At 39.6% G+C, this 24,966-nt stretch overlaps 3 protein-coding genes across 6 annotated transcripts; all 3 read right to left on the reverse strand.

Annotated features, from left to right (window-relative positions):
• Positions 1–638: 638 nt before the first annotated feature.
• Positions 639–13,459, reverse strand: LOC117303788. Of its 4 annotated transcripts, XM_033788148.1 has the most exons (4): positions 13,142–13,459; positions 11,709–11,808; positions 3,698–3,794; positions 639–3,288 (listed from the first exon to the last, which is right to left on the reverse strand). In XM_033788148.1, exon 4 carries the CDS (start codon positions 3,261–3,263, stop codon positions 1,320–1,322), a length of 1,944 nt encoding a protein of 647 aa, XP_033644039.1. In that variant the 5' UTR covers positions 3,264–3,288; positions 3,698–3,794; positions 11,709–11,808; positions 13,142–13,459; the 3' UTR covers positions 639–1,319. The 4 variants fall into 4 exon arrangements, with proteins under 4 accessions (XP_033644039.1, XP_033644038.1, XP_033644037.1 ...); XM_033788147.1 differs by lacking the exon at positions 3,698–3,794; XM_033788146.1 differs by lacking the exons at positions 11,709–11,808; positions 13,142–13,459 and adding an exon at positions 5,118–5,239.
• LOC117304001 (E3 ubiquitin-protein ligase TRIM71-like) lies at positions 8,769–11,272 on the reverse strand. The gene is made up of 2 exons (XM_033788478.1): positions 10,145–11,272; positions 8,769–10,113 (listed from the first exon to the last, which is right to left on the reverse strand). Exons 1-2 carry the CDS (start codon positions 11,270–11,272, stop codon positions 9,331–9,333), a joined length of 1,911 nt encoding a protein of 636 aa, XP_033644369.1. The 3' UTR covers positions 8,769–9,330.
• A 1,220-nt stretch (positions 13,460–14,679) lies between the features above and the next one.
• LOC117303791 lies at positions 14,680–21,598 on the reverse strand. The gene is made up of 3 exons (XM_033788151.1): positions 21,216–21,598; positions 19,799–19,898; positions 14,680–18,008 (listed from the first exon to the last, which is right to left on the reverse strand). Exon 3 carries the CDS (start codon positions 17,981–17,983, stop codon positions 16,040–16,042), a length of 1,944 nt encoding a protein of 647 aa, XP_033644042.1. The 5' UTR covers positions 17,984–18,008; positions 19,799–19,898; positions 21,216–21,598; the 3' UTR covers positions 14,680–16,039.
• Between the last annotated feature and the right edge of the window lie 3,368 nt (positions 21,599–24,966).

Consider the following 24,966-nt stretch of genomic DNA (forward strand, 5'->3'; position numbering starts at 1 on the left):
TGTCATTACTATCTTGCAAATTCGACGACCAATTGAGCTCAAATTTTCACATGTTTGTTATTTTATGCGTATGTTGAGATACACCAAGTGAGAAGACTGGTCTTTAACAATTACCAATAGTGTCCAGTGCTTTTAATTATATTGTTTGAAAGTTAAACCAAAGATTTGAAAATTATCAATTGAGTGATTTGGTTCGAATAGGAAGTGCATAGCGGTAGCGCAAAGCAAATGCATTTTACAAGCCTTTAATTGTTTATGTATTATTTTATTTTTTGTCTTCATTAGGTAGCATTATGTTATACACTAAACATTATTAACTATCCTGTCTGAAGGTGGCGCCCTAGCATTGCCTCTGTATCCAACGGCATATCTGAAGTAAAACTGTACTATTATTCAAAAATTGCATCGATTTTTCGAAGAATGATAACATCAGTTACTTCAATTTGTTAATTATGTACTTATCAAGTGAAGGCTTTTTCCTTTATTTTAAAACGTGGCGTGATTATAATAATAAGGCCATACGGTCCGAAGCATAAAGGTAATCAAAGGGCACTTAAATTTAAAAGCTGTAAATGATTTAAAAGTAAGTTAAAAGTTTGCGGATAGCAACCATATTAAGATAATTTTTACGATTTTTATTTCTCTTTTCCCACGGTTCACTCTTGAGAAATTCGATACTAACTTGACACCATTGGCCATTTTTCGGATCTGGGATCCATACAACCTTGTTAGTATCTCGTGTCAATGCTTCGGTTTGCTGTCAACAATCTAAAGTGATTTATCAGACTTGGTTACGGTTCTTACTGGAGACGTTGTCTTCTCATAGTAAGGTATTTACATGTTACATGAGAGCTGCTCATCATCAACCAACATTCGTAGCTCCACACTCTTTGCAATCTAGGTGGCTGCTTATAAAATGGAAAATCATGGAGTCTTGTAAAACCACGTTTTCCTAGCTAGATAACTGAACATGAAGCTTGAAGTTTCTTCTGAGCGGTCTCTGGTTGTGATGTACCTCTATGCTCACAATAATTGTCACGATATTACGTCATACCACCTTTTTCTTTGGTTAACCGGAACAAGGGACATAACTTTATAAATGACTCAATGCAAAGCGAGAGTCGAACAATCATAAAGTTATTGGTACGTTTTGAATACTATTTTGAATGTACATTTTGTCCGAATGACAGATTATTTACATTCTTGTCGAATGACTGGGTAAGTCTCTCGTTTATTTGTTATTGTTTAACTTTGTAAGTATAGAATTTCCTTGGCATTCACCATACTGTACCATTTTCGACCATGATGTTCTGGACACTTTAAAAACGATGCAAGACCTTGACCGAGCATTGATCAGCCACGATGAGGTCACCGGTAGGAGTAAATGTCATGCCCATAGGATAGTACAAACCACGAGCTACACAGCCGATGTGCTCACCTGATGCATCATAATGATGTATCTCATTGGTTCCCCGGTCGCCACCACAATGAACAGACACATAGATGTCTCCAGCATCGTCGCAGCACACACCAAGCAGTTTGATAGGTTTGTCATCAATGGAGGTGTTGATATTGAACACCTCGTTTCCCATGAAATCCAGACAAAATAGTTTCATCTTGTTGTAGTCTGCGAAGATCAGACGCTCCTTGCAGCTTACAGATAGAAAGCAGTTGATACTAATATTGTCATGATGTATTGTGGAAATAATGGATTCATCCATATTATGGAGAGATATTGCCTTTCTCTTCCAGTCGGCCACTGCAATACGACCTTTCTTGTCCACAGCAATACCACGAAGTAGACTCTTTGACTGCCCCTCGCCTTCATTCTGTGAGGGTCTGAACTGACGAATGTATCGCAGTTCTCTATCATAAACCTTTACATCCTGTCCGTCAGTAACCAGAAGCAGGTCATCAGAGGTCACAGTAACACCACAAAGTTTGTCGGACTTGTCCTCTGTTTCGCACTGCACACCTGTAGATTTGTAAATACCCTTTGATGTAGGCCTAAATGTGGATAATATCCGCCTCATTGAATCAGTAACGACAATGTCACCATTGCTCAAGCAAGAGACGTCGAGTGCCCACTTAAACTCCCCCTCACCTTCCCCTTCTTTACCAAACTCTGTCTTCACCTCCCACTTCTCTTCCTCTAGTATTTCACCGAGATCTGCATCAGTGACGATATCATGACCTTTGAACCTAATGAACGACTTGCTATGCTGCACTGTTTGAAACTGGAGCTCTTTGTGGAAGTCTAAGTTGTGCATAACTTTTGGCTTCAGGTCCAGCAGCTCAAAGTTATCAGCATGCTGCATCAAGTCATTGACTGAAGCTACGATCTGCTCTGCACGGCTCATCTTATCGTGATTGCTGCTCTTTATGCTCTCAAATCCCTTACCTCTTTCTTGACTGATTTGAGTGACTCTTTCTCGAAGGAGGCGAGATGCACTTCTTATCTTAGTGATTTCTTCTTCCTCCTTAGCCACAATATCTCGAAGAGCCTGGTCGACCATGAGCTGTAATCTACGATGTGAGTGCTTGATAGAGTCATCCACTTTTTGGATTTGTTTGCGACACTCGTCAAACTTCTGCAAGGCTTCATCAACAGCTCGACGATAAGATCGAATGGAATCATTGATCTCAGAGAGATTGTGGCTTGACGCTCGGTGATCAAACACCGCACATTTGAGACACACAAGTAAATCACACGTATCGCAATAGAAACACAGGTCCTGGTCAGTGTGTTTTCGGCACTTTTGTGACTCAGTTTTGTTCTTGTCTTTGGGTCGCTCATTTGACAAGCCGACAGCATCAACGATTTGATGATGCTTGTTATTTTTTAGTTTTGCATGGTTTTTCAGACATGTTTTGCAAAAATTTGCATCACAGTCAACACACCGTGAGACATCTTCAAGACCTTCGTCGCACCAAACGCAAGTCAAGACAGGTGGGTTAATGTTCTCCTTCGGACCTTCAAGATTGATGACGTCATCGATAAGCGAGCTCAAGAAAAAGCAGCTTAGAAGATCGGACAATCCCTCATCTGGGATTGGCGTTTCTTTTTTACACATTGGGCAAATAATAAAATCCTTCTTCGGATCCTGTTTGTCTATAAGTTCCTGAAGACATTTGAAGCAGAAGCTGTGCAGACAGTCCAGGATTTTCGGATTGGTGAAGCGACTCAGGCAGATTGGGCATTCGATGTGTACATGGCTTATCTTGCAAGTGGTCTCAGTGGTGGGTAGTGCAGCTTCAGCCATCTTGATGAGAATGGGCTCCTGTTATCTGATGAAATAAACCAATGTTCATTTTACAATCAGTAAGTTAGCCTGAACATCTGACGTCACACTTCGAGGCTTGCGAGTAACGCCATAAAACTGGCCTCCAGCCGGCGTGTATCTTCACCTTTGACCTACATTCATTTCACAGAGATACGCAGTCAACAAGTACATGCACATACATGTAAGGTATACAATCACATTCTTGTTACGGGCCTTTATTTGTTGATCCTAAAAAACACAAACTTCAAAAACTCCGCTAAAATTTAATTCGTATAGCTTTCAAACATTTTGTCAGATAGGATTCAAACAAGAGTGTGTACTGTTCGTACATGTACACTGTGTGAACCAAAAAGTGTTTCTACAAAATGTTACAATTCTAATCGGTCACGTGCATTAAGACAACAAAGTCCTACCTCAAGCAGTAGATATGACTAATGCTCACTGCGCACACTTGAACCTCTTTGATGAATCGGAAGTGGAAGATGGCCGGCGAACAGAAATGGATTCTGTCTGATAAACAACGTTTAAAACATTAATTACAAAAATGTGAACCATCTTCGCCAACCTACAAAATGTATACTTTAGTACTTCCGCAAAAGCAAATGGGTCATGGTTACCGGGTCATGGTTGGGTTTATAAACCCATGTAAGTCACATGAAGCTAGACCCTAGCTCTAGGGTGTGCGTAAAGCGCTCGCCTCTCACCAAGGTGACCTCGGTTCGATTCCCCGCCAGGGCCATGAGTTGAGTTTCGGCTGGCTCTCTGCTTCGCCACGAGGGTTTTCCAGACCATCCCGTTTTCTCCCCTCGGGAAAAATCAACACTTTCGATCTTGGCTGTGCTCCGTGGTCATAATGGGTTGATTGATGTGGCTGCACCAAAGACGCGCCCTTGCATGCCTGCTTCTCGTAAACGTTGTAGCCGCGTCCTTCGCAATTCAGCTCTTAGCTGCGAGTAAGAATGGTTAGCCCCCCAAATTATTATTATTACTATTATTATATATCAAATAATAAACCACAAGGGAAACTGACTGGGTACATTTTTAAATGATTTAGGATTGAACAAAGAAAATATGACTAGAGCGGGATTTAAACGAACGACCTCCGGTTTAACGTGCCGGCGCTCTACCAACTGAGCTATCTAGCCCTATGTTGGTGGTCTCCAACAAGTAGTTTCTCAGAACTGGGAAAACCCGTCATACTCTACGACACATGGTTCAATGGGGCAAAACTTCATAATAGCATTATACACATTGTACACACTCTGTGCCTACATGCGCACCGTTTAATACCAACCATTGTGCTAGTGTGTGCTACATGATGATTATCTCACATATCAATGGACGGTGTTTGTGTCATAGAGCTATTATAGCCATCATGGTTTGTGCATAGGGCAAGGAACAGCTCTATGGTTCGTGGAAATAGAAAATGAATGATGTGACAAATAAATACAAGAACTATTATGAACGAATGATTAAGAATAAGATTAAGAATGAAACACGAAGACTTCAGTTCAGTCTAGTGTAGTTGTGTTTCATGAAAAACAAAAAACTTCTATAATACTAAAAACATCGGTAATGGTGTTTCATTCAATACATCACAAAATACAAGACCGTGCACTACTGTTTATACATGGAGGTAGAATAGAGCTAAGTTCATGTACATGTAAATTACATGTATGTACTGTACACGTACTGTTGTGTTTAGTGTGAACAAGTAGCATAAACCTGTCACCTGTGTCACTTCATGGTTCATGGAGGTAGAAATAGCCCCCATGCCATAGATGGTCATCATTTGCATTAAAATTAAGACAACTCAATCAAGTTAAGTCCTACCTCAAGCTGTCGATGTGACTAATGCTCACTGCGTACACCTGAACTTCTTCGTTGGATATTAAGTTGAATATTGCTGGTTGTAACGTTCAAAAAGCAGTGCACCCCTTCGCCAACTAACTCGACACCGATGTGAATGTACGTATACAGTACACGCGCAGATATCTGATGTGCGTAAATGCAATAGTAGAAATTTCTCACAACTGGAAAAACCCACTGTGCTGCATTCTACGGTGGCCTGTTGCAACCATTGCGATAGTGTGCACTGAATGAGAATTTCCTCATTTCAATGACATTTCGTATCTGATGTGTGCTGTGGAACTTGATGTTTTTTAAGTCTAACATAATTGAATATTGAATAATTAAGTACTGGCTGGTTGAACATTGAATCTGGTTAAAGGCGGTGGACACTATTTGTAATTACTCAATATAATTTTTAGCATTAAACCTCACTTGGTAAAGAGTAATGGGGAGAGGTTGGCAGTATAAAACATTGTGAGAAACGGCTCCCTCTGAAGTGGAGTACTTTTCGAGATAGAAGTAATTTTCAACGAATTTGATTTCGAGACCTCAAGTTTAGAACTTGAGGTCTCGAAATCAACCATATTAACGCACACAACTTCGTGTGACTAGGGTGTTTTCTTCTTTCATTATTATCTCGCAACTTTGATGACCGATTGAGCTCAAATTTTCACAGGTTAGTTATTTTATGCATATGTTGAGATACACCAACTGTGAAGGCTAGTCTTTGACAGTTACCAATAGTGTCCACTGCCTTTAAACATTGAATCTGGCTGGTTAAACTAAGCCATTAGATACTTTCGGTACAGGGAAAAAAAAGAATTCACAGATTTACAAATAACTTAAAGCCATTGGACACTTTCGGTAAAAAGTATTGTCCAAGGCCCACACTTCGTGTATCACAACTGATAACAAAATAACAAACCTGTGAGAATTTAGGCTCAATCGGTCATCGGAGTCAGGAGAAAATAACGGGTAAAACCCCACCCTTGTTTCCGCACGTTTCGCCGTGTCATGACATGTTTTTAATTGTTTTGTGCACGCGGTATACATGGAACACCGTACCTTCCGACTTCAGTTTTCGTACCCCACCTACGTCATAACACCATGAACTGTGTGCATTGAACATGACCTTCCACAATCGTGTCTGCCGTATCAACATTGTATGCAAATAACTGACATAGTGTAAACCACTTGACTTTTATGATACTACAAGCACAATCCAGTTTGCTGCTTTTCACGGTACATCATGTTCTCGGGGAACCTATTCTCAAAATGGCGTTCAGTGCAAGCCATTGAGATATGAATAGTTTTTCGTTGAGTACATTTGGGTACTGATTCCTGTTTGGCAAGTTATATACCATGGAGGTAGAATTTCATGGCTGTCTGTGGAAGGAAGGTTATTTGAAAACAGACGATACGTTTTGCTACATGGTTTCCACATGCTTCAAAAAAGGACCAGTTACCCATTAAAACAACTGCGAGTAGGAATGTCAAACAAGAATAATTATTACAGGCAGTTATGACTCCCCATTTGCTGATATGGCAAGCGTCAGTGGCTGCGTGTGACTTCATCAGTGGAAGGGGTCAAAGGGCGGAAGTTCCTTCCGCCGCAAATCGACGCCTTTTGAAAATGAATTCGCTAAAAAGAATATTGGTGCAGGATTTCTTTTGAATTGTAATAAAAGACAGCAGAGCGGGTGGGGTCCTGTGGGTTTGTTTTTAGTTTGTGAGTAAAGGCTGCACCGAGGGGGGAGTTGGGGGAGGGGGTGGTGTGTGTCTCGTGACACTGGTGGAAGGTAATACGGACTGATAGTGTTAAACCAATGATGTTTTTTGCTGTTTATTTGTTTGTTCGTCCGTTCCCCATTAGGGGAGGGGGTAGTTCTGACCTATTGGGGTTAGAGGTCACGTTTATAGTAAATCAATTAATCCTTTTGAGGAAGTTTTGGGATAAAGAGAATAATGTACGTTGGTGTTTCGTGTCTTTGGTTTCCCTGGAAATGGTTTTATTATTGTTGATGCTTCATTGAATCGATCCTTCTTGGTATTTTACCACCAACATGGCGACATCCCGTCTTCTATTTATAATCTTTGTCATAATATAAAGACAGCAAAAAAGGTTACGCGGCTGTTGTAAAAGCACATATAATTTTAAACTTGTTACTCGTATTCAAAAAATGAAAATACACCGAAACGGACAATTTTATTACGGTGATTTTGACACCTTGTTTTTGTTACAATCGGTCGTGTATTGTTGTCGCGGTATGTGCCCAGTTCCATTGTTGCAGTAACTCCTATTGACATGATTACTCTCTCCTCTGATTCAGCGTGAAGCTAATAGCGGGAACTTTGAAAAGCTGTTCTTGTCAATAGGAGTTACTGCAACAATGCAAATAGGCACCTATAAGCACTTACCGCGACAACAATACTCGACCGATTATAACAACCGATGTGTCAAAATCACCGTAATTAAATTTTCCGTATCCTGGTATTATCAATTTTAGAATACGAGTAACAAATGTAAAATTATAGGTGCTTTTACAACAGCTGGGTTACTTTTTTTTGCTGTCTTTAGTAAAGATATATGCAAAGAACTCGTACATGGTTCAGTGCACTATGTGTAGGGGGGGGGGGGCATGTTGATTATATTGGCCCTAATATGAACACCAAGAAAAACCTTTAAGAATTGAAGAATAAACTTCTTGCCGCGGAGAGTTGATTTGATGGTTTATTCTTAAAAACTGAAGTTCAACTTGAATAAAGCTTTAGGGAATCAAATTACAGTTGAATCTTATAAATTTCTTCAATTTACTAGAACTACATGATTTAACGGTAGAATAGCAGGAAAATACATTGTCTACCAACCACAGTATTTAGTTATATGCATATTGTTCGAAAGTCCGACAAACCAAAGATTTGAAATATAACTATTATTATCAACTGAGTGATTTAGTTCGAATAGGAAGTGCATAGCGGTAGCGCAAAGCAAATGCATTTTACAAGCCTTTAATTTTTTATATATTTTCTTTTTTGTCTTCATTAGGTAGCATTATGTTATACACTAAACATTATTAACTGTCATGTCTGAAGGTGGCGCCCTAGCATTGCCTCTGTATCCAACGGCACGTCTGAAGTAAAACTGTACTATTATTCAAAATTGCATCAATTTTTCGAAGAATGATAACATCAGTTACTTCAATTGTTAATTATTTACTTATCAAGTGAAGGCTTTTATTTAATTTTAAAACGTGGCGTGATTATAATAATAAGGCCCTACGGTCCGAAGCATAAAGGCAATCAAAGGGCACTTAAATTTAAAAGCTGTAAATGATTTAAAAGTAAGTTAAAAGTTTGCGGATAGCAACCATATTAAGATAATTTTTACGGTTTTGATTTCTCTTTTCCCACAGTTCACTCTTGAGAAATTCGATACTAACTTGACACCATTGGCCATTTTTTCGGATCGGGGATCCCTACGACCTTGTTAGTATCTCGTGTCAATGCTTCGGTTTGCTGTCAACAATCTAAAGTGATTTATCAGACTTGGTTAAGGCCGAGTTATAGTCGGTCGCGCGATGGTCGGGCGTCGGAAACCTTGACGCGCGATCATAAAAAGACACGGTTTTTAGGCCTCAGTCTTAGGATTGCGCGTAAGAATTCCGACCATATAAACCGGCCTTTACGGTTCTTACTGGAGACGTTGTCTTCTCATAGTAAGGTATTATACATGAGAGCTGCTCATCATCAACCAACATTCGTAGCTCTACACTCTTTGCAATCTAGGTGGCTGCTTATAAAATGGAAAATCATGGAGTCTAGTAAAACCACGTTTTCCTAGCTAGATAACTGAACATGAAGCTTGGAGTTTCCTCTGAGTAGTCTCTGGCTGTGATGTACCTCACAATAATTGTCATTATTTCACATCCAACACTCCCTCTTTGTATGGTAAACCAGCCCTGCGGGGATTAATTCGTGAGTGATTCAATGTAAAGCGAAAATCAAACAGTTTTGATTTCATAAAGTTATTTGTACGTTTTGAATACTATTTTGAATTTATTTGTCCGAATGACAGATAATTCACATTCTTGAGAGCAGCTGGGTAAGTTCTCGTCATTAATGTTTAACTGTGCAAGTTGTAAAATGCAGTGATCTACGATTTTGTAAAATTTTCGACCATGACGTCATCGACACTTTACAAACGATGCAAGACCTTGACCGAGTGCCTATCAGCCACGATAAGGTCACCGGTAGGAGTAAACGTCATGCCATAAGGATTGTACAAGCCACGAGCAACACAGCCGATGTGCTCACCTGATGCATCGTAATGATGAATCTCATTGGTTCCCCCGACACCATAACAATTAACAGACACATAGATGTCTCCAGCATCGTCGCAGCACACACCAACAGGTTGTACAGATTTACCGTCAACGGAGGTGCGGATATTGAACACCTCGTTTCCCATGAAATCCAGACAAACAAGTTTCATCTTCTCGTAGTTTGTAAAAACCAGAAGCTCCTTGCTGCTTACAGATAGAAAGCAGTTGATACTAATATCGTCATGATGTATTGTGGAAATAATGGATCCATCCATATTATGAAGAGATATTACCTTTCTCTTACAGTCAGCCACTGCAATCCGACCTTTCTTGTCTACAGCAATACCACGAAGTAGACTCTCTGACTTCCCCTCGACTCGACTCTGTGAGGGTCTGAACTGACGAATATATCTCAGTTCTCTATCATAAACCTTTACATCCTGTCCGTCAATAACCAGAAGCAGGTCATCAGAGGTCACGGCGACGCCAAAAGGTTTTTTTAGTTTACCGTCATCTGATCCACTTTGAACACCTGTAGATTTGTAAATACCCTTTGATGTAAATGTGGATAATAGTCGCCTTGTTGAATCAGTAACGACAATGTCACCATTGCTGAAGCAAGCGACGTCGATTGCACAATCGAACTCCCCCGTCACCTTCCCCTTCTTTACCAAACTCCGTCTTCACCTCCCACTTCTCTTCCTCTAGTATTTCACCGAGATCTGCATCAGTGACGATATCATGACCTTTGAACCTAATGAATGACTTACTATGCTGCACTGTTTGAAACTGGAGCTCTTTGTGGAAGTCTAAGTTGTGCATAACTTTTGGCTTCAGGTCCAGCAGCTCAAAGTTATCAGCATGCTGCATCAAGTCACTGACTGAAGCTACGATCTGCTCTGCACGGCTCATCTTATCGTGATTGCTGCTCTTTATGCTCTCAAATCCCTTACCTCTTTCTTGACTGATTTGAGTGACTCTTTCTCGAAGGAGGCGAGATGCACTTCTTATCTTAGTGATTTCTTCTTCCTCCTTAGCCACAATATCTCGAAGAGCCCGGTCGACCATGAGCTGTAATCTACGATGTGAGTGCTTGATAGAGTCATCCACTTTTTGGAATTGTTTGCGACACTCGTCAAACTTCTGCAAGGCTTCATCAACAGCTCGACGATAAGATCGAATGGAATCATTGATTTCAGAGAGATTGTGGCTTGACTCTCTATGATCAAACACCGCGCAAACAGGGCATGCAAGTAAATCACACGTATCGCAATAGAAACGCAGTTCCATGTCAGTGTGTTTTCGGCACTTTGGTGACTCAGTTTTGTCCTTGTCTTTGGATCGCTCATTTGATAAGTTGACAGCATCAATGATTTGATGATGCCTGTGACTTTTTAATTTTGCGTGGTATTTCAGACATGTCTTGCAGAAATTAGCATCACAGTCAACACACCGTGAGACATCTTCAAGACCTTCGTCGCACCAAACGCAAGTCAAGACAGGTGGGTTAATGTTCTCCTTCGGACCTTCAAGATTGATGACGTCATCGATAAGCGAGCTCAAGAAAAAGCAGCTACTAAGATCCGCCAATCCCTCATCTGGGATGGATGTTTCTTTTTTGCACATTGGGCAAATTATAATATCCGTCTTCGGATCCTGTTTGTCTATAAGTTCCTGAAGACATTTGAAGCAAAAGCTGTGCAGACAGTCCAGGATTTTTGGATCGGTGAACCGACTCAGGCAGATGGGGCATTCGATGTGTACATGGCTAATCTTGCATGTGGTCTCGGTGGTGGGTAGTGCGGCTTCCGCCATCTTGATGAGAATGGGCTCCTGTTATCTGATGAAATAAACCAATGTTCATTTTCCAATCAGTAAGTTATCCTGAACATCTGACGTCACACTTCGAGGCTTGTGAGTAACGCCAGAGACTGGCCTCAAGCCGGCGTGTATCTTCACCTTTGACCTACATTCTGTTCACAGAGATACGCAGTCAATGCAAGTACATGCACATATGCATGTAAGGTATACAATCATTTTCTGGTTACGGGCCTTTTTTTGTTGATCCTAAAAAACACAAACTTCAAAAACTCGACTAACCTTTATTTCATTTTCGTATAGCTTTCAAACATTTTGTCTGATATGATTCAAACAAGAGCGTGTACTGTGTTGTACTGTGTGAACCAACAAGTGTTTCTACAAAAGGTTACAATTCTAATCGGTCGCGTGCATTAAGACAACAAAGTCCTACCTCAAGCTGTAGATGTGACTAATGCTCACTGCGCACACTTGAACCTCTTTGATGAATCGGAAGTGGAAGATGGCCGGCGAACAGTAGGCCCTAATGGATTCTGTACGATAAACAAAGTTTAAAACATTAATTACAAAAAAGTTAACCATCTTCGCCAACCTACAAAATGTACTTTGGTACTTCCGCAAAAGCAAATGGGCCATGGTTACCGGGTCATGGAGGGCTTATAAATCCCATGTAAGTAACAAAAAGCTAGAGCCTAGCTCTAGAGGGTGTGCGTAAAGCGCTCGCCTCTCACCAAGGTGACCTCGGTTCGATTCCCCGCCAGGGCCATGAGTTGAGTTGTGCTTTGGCTCTTTGCTGTGCCACGAGGGTTTTCCAGACCATCCCGTTTTCCTCCCTCGGGAAAAATCAAACACTTTCGATCTTGGCTGTGCTCCGTGGTCATAATGGGTTGATTGATGTGGCTAGCAACCAAAGGCGCGCCCTTGCATGCCTGCTTCTCGTACACGTTGTAGCCGCGTCCTTCGCAATTCAGCTCTTAGCTGCGAGTAAGAATGGTTAGCCCCCCAAATTATTATTATTACTATTATTATATATCAAATAATAAACCACAAGGGAAACTGACTGGGTACATTTTTAAATGATTTAGGATTGAACAAAGAAAAATTTACTAGAGCGGGATTTGAACCAACGACCTCCGGTTTAACGTGCCGGCGCTCCACCAACTGAGCTATCTAGCCCTATGTTGGTGGTCTCCAACAAGTAGTTTCTCAGAACTGGGAAAACCCATCGTACTCTACAACACATGGTTTAATGGTGCAAAACTTCATAATAGCATTATACACATTGTACACACTCTGTGCCTACATGCGCACCGTTTAATACCAACCATTGTGCTAGTGGGTGCTACATGATGATTATCTCACATATCAATGGATGGTGTTTGTGTCATAGAGCTATTATAGCCAACATGGTTTGTACATAGGGCAAGGAACAGCTCTATGGTTCGTGGAAATAGAAAATGAATGATGTGACAAATAAATAAAAGAACTATTATGAACGAATAATTAAGAATAAGATTAACAATGTAACACGAAGACTTCAGTCTAGTGTAGTTGTGTTTCATGAAAAACAAAAAACTTCTATAATACTAAAAACATCGGTAATGGTGTTTCATTCAATACGTTACAAAATACAAGACCGTGCACTACTGTTTATAGTCATATCATGGAGGTAGAATAGAGCTAAGTTCATGTACATGTAAATTACATGTATGTACTGTACACGTACTGTAGTGTTTAGTGTGAACAAGTAGCATAAACCTGTCACCTGTGTCACTTCATGGTTCATGGAGGTAGAAATAGCCCCCATGCCATAGATGGTCATCGTGTGCATTAAAATTAAGACAACTCAATCAAGTTAAGTCCTACCTCAAGCTGTCGATGTGACGAATGCTCACGGCGTACACCTGAACTTCTTCGTTGGATATTAAGTGGAATATTGCTGTTTGTAACGTTCAAAAAGCAGTGCACCCCTTCGCCAACTAACTCGACACTGATATGTGTGAATGTATTCAGTAGTACACGCCCAGCCAGATCTGCTGTGCGTAAAATGCATTAGTAGAAATTTCTCACAACTGGAAAAACCCACTGTGCTGCATTCTACGGTGGCCTGTTGCAACCATTGCGATAGTGTGCACTGAATGATAATTTCCTCATTTCAATGACATTTCGTATCTGATGTGTGCTGTGGAACTTGATGTTTTTAAGTCTAATAATTGAATACATGTATTGAATAATTAAATACCTGGCTGGTTGAACATTGAATCTGGTTAAAGGCCGTGGACACTATTGGTAATTACTCAAAATAATTATTAGCATTAAACCTCACTTGGCCGTGGACACTATTGGTAATTACTCAAAATAATTATTAGCATTAAACCTCACTTGGTAACGAGTAATGGGGAGAGGTTGGCAGTATAAAACATTGTTAGAAACGGCTCCCTCTGAAGTGGAGTAGTTTTCGAGATAAAAGTATATTTTCCACGAATTTGTTTTCGAGACCTCAAGTTTAAAACTTGTGGTCTCGAAATCAACCATTTAAACGCACACAACTTCGTGTGACTATGGTGTTTCCTTTTTTCATTATTATCTCGCAACTTTGATGACCGATTGAGCTCAAATCTTCACAGGTTAGTTATTTTATGCATATGTTGAGATACACCAACTGTGAAGGCTAGTCTTTGACAGTTACCAATTGTGTCCACTGCCTTTAAACATTGAATCTGGCTGGTTAAACTAAGCCATTAGATACTTTCGGTACAGGACAACAAAAAAAGAGTTCACAGATTATAAATAACTTAAAGCCATTGGACACTTTCGGTAAACAGTATTGTCCAAGGCCCACACTTCGTGTATCACAACTGATATAAAAAATAGCAAACCTATGAAAATTTAGGCTCAATCGGTCATCGGAGTCGGGAGAAAATAACGGGGAAAACCCCACCCTTGTTTCCGCACGTTTCACCGTGTCATGACATGTGTTTAAAATAAATCCGTAATTCTCGCCGGAAAAGATCACTTGAGGGACACTATATTATAGGAAAGACAATGAAGAAGAAGCAAGTATAATCTTTCGCTATACGACTACTGCTCTGCGATTGCTTAGCGCTTACGTGGCTAGACTCCTGCTCTCACAATTACTGGGAGTGGAGTGGGTAGTAATTGTTTTAACTTTGTGAAAATAGTGAATTTCTTTTCCCCCAGATATCTGAATTTCTTATGATTACTCTCTCCACTGATTCAGCGTGAAGCTAATAGCGGGAATTTTGAAAAGCTGTTCTTGTCAATAGGAGTTACTGCAACAATGGAAATGGGCACCTTCCACCTGTAAGCACTTACCGTGACAAGAATTCTCGACCGATTATAACATTTAAAAAAAGAAAAAACTTCTTTCCGCGGAGAGTTAATTAATTTTTGATGGTTTATTCTTAAAAACTTAAGTTCAACATGAATAAAGCTTTAGTGAATCAAATTACAGTTGAATCTTATAAAGTTCTTCAGTTTACTAGAACTACATATTAAAATGATTTAACGGTAGAATAGCAGGAGAATACATTGTCTACCAACCACAGTATTTAGTTACATACATATTGTTCGAAAGTCCGACAAACCAAAGATTTGAAATATAACTATTATTATCAACTGAGTGATTTGGTTCGAATAGGAAGTGCATAGCGGTAGCGCAAAGCAAATGCATTTTACAAGCCTTTAATTGTTTATGTATTATTTTATTTTTTGTCTTCATTAGGTAGCATTATGTTATACACTAAACATTATTAACTGTCATGTCTGAAGGTGGCGCCCTAGCATTACCTCTGTATCCAATGGCATGTCTGAAGTAAAACTGTACTATTATTCAAAAATGTCATCGATTTTTCGAAGAATGATAACATCAGTTACTTCAATTGTTAATTATTTACTTATCAAGTGAAGGCTTTTTCCTTTATTTTAAAACGTGGCGTGATTATAATAATAAGGCCCTACGGTCCGAAGCATAAAGGCAATCAAAGGGCACTTAAATTTAAAAGCTGTAAATGATTTAAAAGTAAGTTAAAAGTTTGCGGATAGCAACCATATTAAGATAATTTTTACGATTTTGATTTCTCTTTTCCCACAGTTCACTCTTGAGAAATTCGATGCTAACTTGACACCATTGGCCATTTTTCGGATCTGGGATCCCTACAACCTTGTTAGTATCTCGTGTCAATGCTTCGGTTTGCTGTCAACAATCTAAAGTGATTTATCAGACTTGGTTACGGTTCTTACTGGAGACGTTGTCTTCTCATAGTAAGGTATTTACATGTTACATGAGAGCTGCTCATCATCAACCAACATTCGTAGCTGTACATTATTTGCAATCTAGGTGGCTGCATATTAAATGGAAAATCATGGAGTCTAGTAAAACCACGTTTTCCTAGCTAGATAACTGAACATGAAGCTTGGAGTTTCCTCCTGAGCGGTCACTGGCTGTGATTTACCCTCACAATAATTGTCACGATTTTACATCATACCATTCTTTGTTTGGTTAACCTGAACATCGGGGTATTACTTTATAAATGACTCAATGCAAAGCGAGAGTCGAACAATCATAAAGTTATTGGTACATTTGAATAATATTTTGAATGTACATTTTGTCAAAAATGAGAATATTCACATTCGTGTCGAAAGACTGGGTTAGTCTCTCGTTTATTTATTATTGTTCAACTTAGTGAATTTCCTTGTTATTCACGATATTGTACCATTTTCGACCATGATGTTCTGGACACTTTAAAAACGATGCAAGACCTTGACCGAGTGCATATCAGCCACGATGAGGTCACCGGTAGGAGTAAACGTCATGCCAAGAGGAAAGTACAAACCACGAGCTACACAGCCGATGTGCTCACCTGATGCATCGTAATGATGAATCTCATGGGTTGTCCGGCCATCGTAATGAACAGACACATAGATGTCTCCAGCATCGTCGCAGCATAGTCCAAGCGGTTTTACAGGTTTGCCATCAATGGAGGTGCTGATATTGAACACCTCGTTTCCCATGAAATCCAGACAAACTAGTTTCATCTCCGTGCAGTTTGTAAAAACCAGAAGCTCCGTGCTGCTTACAGATAGAAAGCAGTTGATACTAATATCGTCATGATGTATTGTGGAAATAATGGATCCATCCATATTATGAAGAGATATTACCTTTCTCTTATAGTCAGCCACTGCAATTCGATCTTTCTTGTCCACATCAATACCACGAAGTAGACTCTTTGACTGGCTTTGCCCATCGACTCGATTCTGTAAGGGTCTGAACTGACGAATGTATCTCAGTTCTCCATCATAAACCTTTACATCCTGTCTGTCAATAACCAGAAGCAGGTCATCAGAGGTCACCGCGACACCAACAGGTTGTTTTAGTTTACCGTCCTCTGATCCACTTTGACCACCTGTAGATTTGTAAATACCCTTTGATGTAAATGTGGATAATAGGCACCTGGCTGTATCATTAACGACAGTGTCACCATTGCTGAAGCAAGCAACGTCTCTTGCCCACTCGAACTCCACCTCACCTTCCCCTTCTTTACCAAACTCTGTCTTCACCTCCCACTTCTCTTCCTCTAGTATTTCACCAAGATCTGCATCAGTGACGATATCATGACCTTTGAAAGCGATGAATGACTTACTAAGCTGCACTGTTTGAAACTGGAGCTCTTTGTGGAAGTCTAAGTTGTGCATAACTTTTGGCTTCAGGTCCAGCAGCTCAAAGTTATCAGCATGATGCATCAAGTCATTGACTGAAGCTACGATCTGCTCTGCACGGCTCATCTTATCGTGATTGCTGCTCTGTGTGCTCTCAAATCCCTCACCTCTTTCTTGACCAATTTGAGTGATTCTTTCTTGAAGGAGGCGTGATGCATTTCTTATCTTAGTGATTTCCTCTTCCTCCTTAGCCACAATATCTCGAAGAGCCCGGTCGACCATGAGCTGTAATCTACGATGCGAGTGCTTGATAGAGTCGTCCACTTTTTGGAATTGTTTGCGACACTCGTCAAACTTCTGCAAGGCTTCATCAACAGCTCGACGATAAGATCGAATGGAATCATTGATCTCAGAGAGATTGTGGCTTGTCGCTCGGTGATCAAACACCGCACATTTGAGACACACAAGTAAATCACACGTATCGCAATAGAAACACAGGTCCTGGTCACTGTGTTTTCGGCACTTTTGTGGCTCAGTTTTGTTCTTGTCTTTGGGTCGCTCATTTGACGAGCCGACAGCATCAACGATTTGATGATGCTTGTTATTTTTTAGTTTTGCATGGTTTTTCAGACATGTTTTGCAAAAAATTGCATCACAGTCAACACACCGTGAGACATCTTCAAGACCTTCGTCGCACCAAACGCAAGTCAAGACAGGTGGGTTAATGTTCTTCTTTGGACCTTCAAGATTGATGACGTCATCAATAAGCGAGCTCAAGAAAAAGCAGCCAAGAAGATCCGACAATCCCCCGTCTGGGATTGACGTTTCTTTTTTACACATTGGGCAAATAATAGTGTCCGTCTTCGGATCCTGTTTGTCTATAAGTTCCTGAAGACATTTGAAGCAAAAGCTGTGCAGACAGTCCAGGATTTTCGGATTGGTGAACCGACTCAGGCAGATTGGGCATTCGATGTGTACATGGCTTATCTTGCAAGTGGTCTCAGTGGTGGGTAGTGCGGCTTCGGCCATCTTGATGAGAAAGGGGTTCTGTTACCTGATGAAATAAACCAATGTTCATTTTACAATCGGTAAGTTAGCCTGAACATCTGACGTCACACTTCGAGGCTTGTGAGTAACACCAGAGACTGGCCTCCAGTCGGCGTGTATCTTCACCTTTGACCTACATTCATTTCACAGAGATACGCAGTCAATGCAAGTACATATGCACATGCATGTAAGGTATACAATCACATTCTGGCTACGGGCCTTTATTTGTTGATCCTAAAAAACACAAACTTCAAAAACTCCGCTAATATTTCGTATAGCTTTCAAACATTTTGATCGAGTCAACCATGATTTTCTTTTGTACAAACTGAATTCCTACAATATTCATCCAAATGTATTAATTTTGTTACAAAGTTATCTACCTGGCAGAAAACATAGAGTAGTTGTGGATGGTTTTTCTTCCGAATGGAAAACAGTGCCCTCTGGAATTCCACAGGGTTCAATTCTAGGACCTCTCTTATTTACATTTTTTGTTAACGTTCTTCCTGAATGTTTAAGTAATAAATGTTTACTTTATGCTGATGATCTGAAGGTTTTTCGTCAGATTGGTTGCACAGCCGATACTATTTCTTTGCAGGCTGACTTAGATAGAATTCTTGACTGGTCTAAAACATGGCGTCTATTTCTTAACGTTAACAAATGTAGCATTTTAACCCTGACTCTTAAGAAGAAGCCTGTCAAATTTGATTATACCTTAGGTGATAATATTCTTACTCGTGTTGATGTCCAAAAAGATCTTGGTACTTTTATTGACAGCAGACTCACTTTCAACTCGCACGTTTATACTATTATCAAAAAAGCCAATCGCAAGAGTGGTTTAGTATGGCGTAACTTTCGCTCCTTAAAGAATGAGCATGTTTTACGTACCTTGTTTTGTTCTCTCATCAGACCTAATCTTGAATTTTGTACCATTGTATTTAACTCTATTTCAGCCCATCAAGCACATAGACTACAGGGAGTTCAGTTTCGTTTTCTCAAATTTATTCATAGGACACTAAATAATGGCACTGTTTATAACCTGGATTATCTTGACCTATGTAAAATGTACAGACTTCCACCCCTTAGACAGAGAAGAATATTGAATGACTGTCTATTTCTCTACAGATCTTTCCACAATCATTTTAGCAACACTGAGTTCAACACCTTTGCCTTACATGTTCCTAACCGTAATACTAGACAGTCTATTAAACACATCTTATATGTGCCAAGGAATCGGGTAGATGTGACAAAGCGTGGCTTTTTGTCAAGGATTTCCTCCACATATAATAGTATCCATGGTTCTTGTGATGTGTTCGGAGCCCCTTCTCTTAATTCCTTTCGTGGTCAGGTTTTGAGTGCCATATCCTCTTCCAGTAACTAATGTATACATGTATTTACAGTGTTTTGTTTTATTTTATTTAGTATTGTTTACATCGATTTTTTTTCCTTGTCTTTTTATCGTTTATTCTGTTTATAATTTAATGTAGGCTTTTGCTTTTAAAATTTATTTTAAATATATTTTCACAGTCATTCATGGTGGTCTGTTTCTGTTCCCTATTTTATTTTACTTAATCTTCAATGTATGCTTTAATTTTCTTTGTTAAGATGATTCTATTTTAATTGTTAACTTTGTACATATCAGATTGTTTTTATACAGGCTATATGAATATTTCTTATTGGTTTTTTTTTGTATCCTTTCCTGTAATTGGCGGCTCGTCCGATGTTGGTTTGGTCAATAAATATATATAAACATTTATATAATTCTAATCGGTCACGTGCACTAAGACAACTAAGTCCTACCTCAAGCTGTAGATGTGACTAATGCTCACTGTGCACACTTAAACCTCTTTGATGAATCGGAAGTGGAAGATGGCCGGCGAACAGTAGGCCCTAATGGATTCTGTGCGATAAACAAAGTTTAAAACATTAATTACAAAAAAGTTAACCATCTTCGCCAACCTACAAAATGTACTTTGGTACTTCCGCAAAAGCAAATGAACCATGGTTACCGGGTCATGGAGGGCTTATAAATCCCATGTAAGTAACACAAAGCTAAACCCTAGCTCTAGAGGGTGTGCGTAAAGCGCTCGCCTCTCACCAAGGTGACCCCGGTTCGATTCCCCGCCAGGGCCATGAGTTGAGTTGTGGTTTGGCTCTTTGCTGTGCCACGAGGGTTTTCCAGAGCATCCCGTTTTCCTCCCTCGGGAAAAATCAAACACTTTCGATCTTGGCTGTGCTCCGTGGTCATAATGGGTTGATTGATGTGGCTGGCAACCAAAGGCGCGTCCTTGCATGCCTGCTTCTCGTACACGTCGTAGCCGCGTCCTTCGCAGTTCAGCTCTATAGCTGCGAGTAAGGATGGTTAGCCCCCCAAATTATTATTATTACTATTATTATATATCAAATAATAAACCACAAGGGAAACTGACTGGGTACATTTTTAAATGATTTAGGATTGAACAAAGAAAAATTTACTAGAGCGGGATTTGAACCAACGACCTCCGGTTTAACGTGCCGGCGCTCCACCAACTGAGCTATCTAGCCCTATGTTGGTGGTCTCCAACAAGTAGTTTCTCAGAACTGGGAAAACCCATCGTACTCTACGACACATGGTTTAATGGTGCAAAACTTCATAATAGCATTATACACATTGTACACACTCTGTGCCTACATGCACCGTTTAATACCAACCATTGTGCTAGTGGGTGCTACATGATGATTATCTCACATATCAATGGACGGTGTTTGTGTCATAGAGCTATTATAGCCATCATGGTTTGTGCATAGGGCAAGGAACAGCTCTATGGTTCGTGGAAATAGAAAATGAATGATGTGACAAATAAATTAAAGAACTATTATGAACGAATGATTAAGAATAAGATTAAGAATGAAACACGAAGACTTCAGTCTAGTGTAGTTGTGTTTCATGAAAAACAAAAAACTTCTATAATACTAAAAACATCGGTAATGGTGTTTCATTCAATACATCACAAAAAACAAGACCGTGCACTACTGTTTATAGTCATATCATGGAGGTAGAATAGAGCTAAGTTCATGTACATGTACTGTAGTGTTTAGTGTGAACAAGTAGCATAAACCTGTCACCACCTGTGTCACTTCATGGTTCATGGCGGTAGAAATAGCCCCCATGCCATAGATGGTCATCATGTTCATTAAAATTAAGACAACATAGACTCTAGATCAGGTAAAGTCCTACCTCAAGCTGTCGATGTGACCATATGTGACTAATGCTCACTGCGTACACCTGAACTTCTTCGTTGGAATATTGCTGGTTGTAACGTTCAAAAAGCAGTGCACCCCTTCGCCAACTAACTCGACACCGATGTGTAGGTGTGAATGTATTCAGTAGTACACGCCCAGATCTGCTGTGCGTAAATGCACTAGTAGCAATTTCTCCCTACTGGAAAAACCCACTGTGCTGCATTCTACGGTGGCCTGTTGCAACCATTGCGATAGTGTGCACTGAATGATAATTTCCTCATTTCAATGACATTTCGTATCTGATGTGTGCTGTGGAACTTGATGTTTTTTAAGTCTAATATAATTGAATATTGAATAATTAAGTACTGGCTGGTTGAACATTGAATCTGGTTAAAGGCGGTGGACACTATTGGTAATTACTCAATATAATTATTAGCATTAAACCTCACTTGGTAAAGAGTAATGGGGTGAGGTTTGCAGTATAAAACATTGTGAGAAACGGCTCCCTCTGAAGTGGAGTAGTTTTCGAGATAGAAGTAATTTTCCACGAATTTGATTTCGAGACCTCAAGTTTAGAACTTGAGGTCTCGAAATCAACCATCTAAACGCACACAACTTCGTATGACTAGGGTGTTTTCTTCTTTCATAATTATCTCACAACTTTGATGACCGATTGAGCTCAAATTTTCACAGGTTAGTTATGTTATGCATATGTTGAGATACACCAACTGTGAAGGCTAGTCTTTGACAGTTACCAATAGTGTCCACTGCCTTTAAACATTGAATCTGGCTGGTTAAACTAAGCCATTAGATACTTTCGGTACAGGGAAAAAAAGAATTCACAGATTTACAAATAACTTAAAGCCATTGGACACTTTCGGTAAACAGTATTGTCCAAGGCCCACACTTCGTGTATCACAACTGATATACAAAATAACAAACCTGTGAAAATTTAGGCTCAATCGGTCATCGGAGTCAGGTAAAAATAACGGGTAAAACCCCACCCTTGTTTCCGCACGTTTCGCCGTGTCATGACATGTTTTTAATTGTTTTGTGCACGCGGTATACATGGAACACCGTACCTTCCGACTTCAGTTTTCGTACCCCACCGTACCTACGTCATAACACCATGAACTGTGTGCATTGAACATGACCTTCCACAATCGTGTCTGCCGTATCAACATTGTATGCAAATAACTGACATAGTGTAAACCATTTGACTTTTATGATACTACAAGCACAATCCAGTTTGCTGCTTTTCACGGTACATCATGTTCTCGGGGAACCTATTCTCAAAATGGCGTTCATGCATGCCATTGAGATATGAATAGTTTTTCGTTGAGTACATTTGGGTACTGATTTCTGTTCGGCAAGTTATACCATGGAGGTAGAATTACATGGCTATCTGTGGAAGGAAGGTTTTGAAAACAGACAATACGTTTTGCTATATGGTTTCCACATGCTTCAAAAAAGGACCAGTTACCCATAAAAAACAACTGCGAGTAAGAATGTCTAACAAGAATAATTATTACAGGCAATTATGACTCCCCATATGCTGATATGGCGAGCGTGTAAGACAGTGGCTGCGTGTGACGTCATCAGTGGAAGGGGTCAAAGGGCGGAAGTTCCTTCCGCCGCAAAGAGACGCCTTTTGAAAATGAACTCGCTAAAAAGAATATTGGTGCAGGATTTCTTTTGAATTTTAATAAAAGACAGTAGAGCGGGTGGGGTCCTGTGGTTTGTTTTTAGTTTGTGAGAAAAGGCTGCTCCGAGGGGAGTGGGGGGGGGGGGGGTGTTTCGTGACACTGGTGGAAGGTAATACGGACTGATAGTGTTAAACCAATGATGTTTTTTGCTGTTTATTTGTTTGTTCGTCCGTTCCCCCTTTTTATAGGGGGAGGGGGTAGTTCTGACCTATTGGGGTTAGAGGTCACGTTTATAGTAAACCAATTAATCCTTTTGAGGAAGTTTTGGGATAAAGAGAATAATGTACGTTGGTGATGCGTGTCTTTGGTTTCCCTACAAATGGTTTTATTATTGTTGATGCTTCATTGAATCGAACCTTCTTGGTATTTTACCACCAACATGGCGACATCCCGTCTTCTATTTATAACCTTTGTCATAATATTAAGACAGCAAAAAAAGTAACGCGGCTGTTGTAAAAGCACATATAATTTTAAACTTGTTACTCCTATTCAAAAAATTAAAATACACCGAAACGGACAATTTTATTACGGTGATTTTGACACCTTGTTTGTTACAATCGGTCGAGTATTGTTGTTGCGGTATGTGCCCAGTTCCACAGTGTTGCAGTAACTCTTATTGACATGATTACTCTCTCTCTGATTCAGCGTGAAGCTAATAGCAGAAATTTTGAAAAGCTGTTCTTGTCAATAGCAGTTACTGCAACAATGCAAGTAGGCACCTTCCACCTGTAAGCACTTACCGCGACAACAATACTCGACCGATTATAACAACCGATGTGTCAAAATCACCGTAATTAAATTTTCCGTATCCTGGTATTATCAATTTTAGAATACGAGTTACAAGTTTAAAATTATAGGTGCTTTTACAACAGCTGGGTTACTTTTTTTGCTGTCTTTAGTAAAGATATTATATGCAACGAGCTCGTACATATTAATTTCGGTTTTTACACATACATGGTTCAGTACACTATGTGTAGGGGGGGGGGACATGTTGATTACATTGGCCCTGGTATGAACACCAAGAAAAACCTTTAAGAATTGAAGAATAAACTTCTTTCCGCGGAGAGTTAATTTGATGGTTTATTCTTAAGAACTTAAGTTCAACTTGAATAACGCTTTAGGGAATCAAATTACAGTTGAATCTTATAAATTTCTTCAATTTACTAAAACTACATATTAAAATGATTTAACGGTAGAATAGCAGGAAAATACATTGTCTACCAACTACCAAACACAGGCAGTGGACACTATTGGTAATTACTCAAAATAATTATTATCATAAAACCTTTCTTGATTACGAGTAATGGGGAGAGGTATGGTATCAAACATTGTGAGAAACAGCTCCCTCTAAAGTGACGTAGTTTTCTAGAAACAAATAATATTCCATGAACTTGATTTCGAGACCTCAGATTTAGAGTTTGAGGTCTCGAAATCAAGCATCTGAAAGCACACAACTTCGTGTGACAAGGGTGTTTTTTTTGTCATTACTATCTTGCAACTTCGACGACCAATTGAGCTCAAATTTGAACAGGTTTGTTATTTTATGCATATGTTGAGATACACCAAGTGAGAAGACTGGTCTTTGACAATTACCAATAGTGTCCAGTGTTTTTAATTATATTGTTTGAAAGTTAAACCAAAGATTTGAAAATTATCAATTGAGTGATTTGGTTCGAATAGGAAGTGAATAGCGGTAGCGCAAAGCAAATGCATTTTACAAGCCTTTAATTTTGTATATATTATTTTCTTTTTTGTCTTCATTGGGTAGCATTATGTTATACACTAAACATTATTAACTGTCATGTCTGAAGGTGGCGCCCTAGCATTGTTCTGTATCCAACGGCATGTCTGAAGTATAACTGTACTATTATTCAAAAATTGCATCGACTTTTCGAAGAATGATAACATCAGTTACTTCAATTGTTAATTATTTACTTATCAAATGAAGGCTTTTATTTTATTTTAAAACGTGGCGTGATTATAAAAATAAGGCCATACGGTCTGAAGCATAAAGGCAATCAAAGAGCACTTAAATTTAAA

The sequence above is a fragment of the Asterias rubens genome, chromosome 20 (assembly GCF_902459465.1).
Source record: "Asterias rubens chromosome 20, eAstRub1.3, whole genome shotgun sequence".
Classification (NCBI taxonomy): Eukaryota; Metazoa; Echinodermata; class Asteroidea; order Forcipulatida; family Asteriidae; genus Asterias; species Asterias rubens.

Excerpts from the sequence above, each read along its gene's own strand:
- LOC117303788 (XM_033788147.1), bottom strand. The coding sequence starts at position 3,263 with ATGGCTGAAGCTGCACTACCCACCACTGAGACCACTTGCAAGATAAGC.
- LOC117304001 (XM_033788478.1), bottom strand. The coding sequence starts at position 11,272 with ATGGCGGAAGCCGCACTACCCACCACCGAGACCACATGCAAGATTAGC. Across the intron at positions 10,114-10,144 it reads TAGAGGAAGAGAAGTGGGAG|GTGACGGGGGAGTTCGATTG; the intron begins GTGAAGACGGAG and ends AAGAAGGGGAAG.
- LOC117303791 (XM_033788151.1), bottom strand. The coding sequence starts at position 17,983 with ATGGCCGAAGCCGCACTACCCACCACTGAGACCACTTGCAAGATAAGC.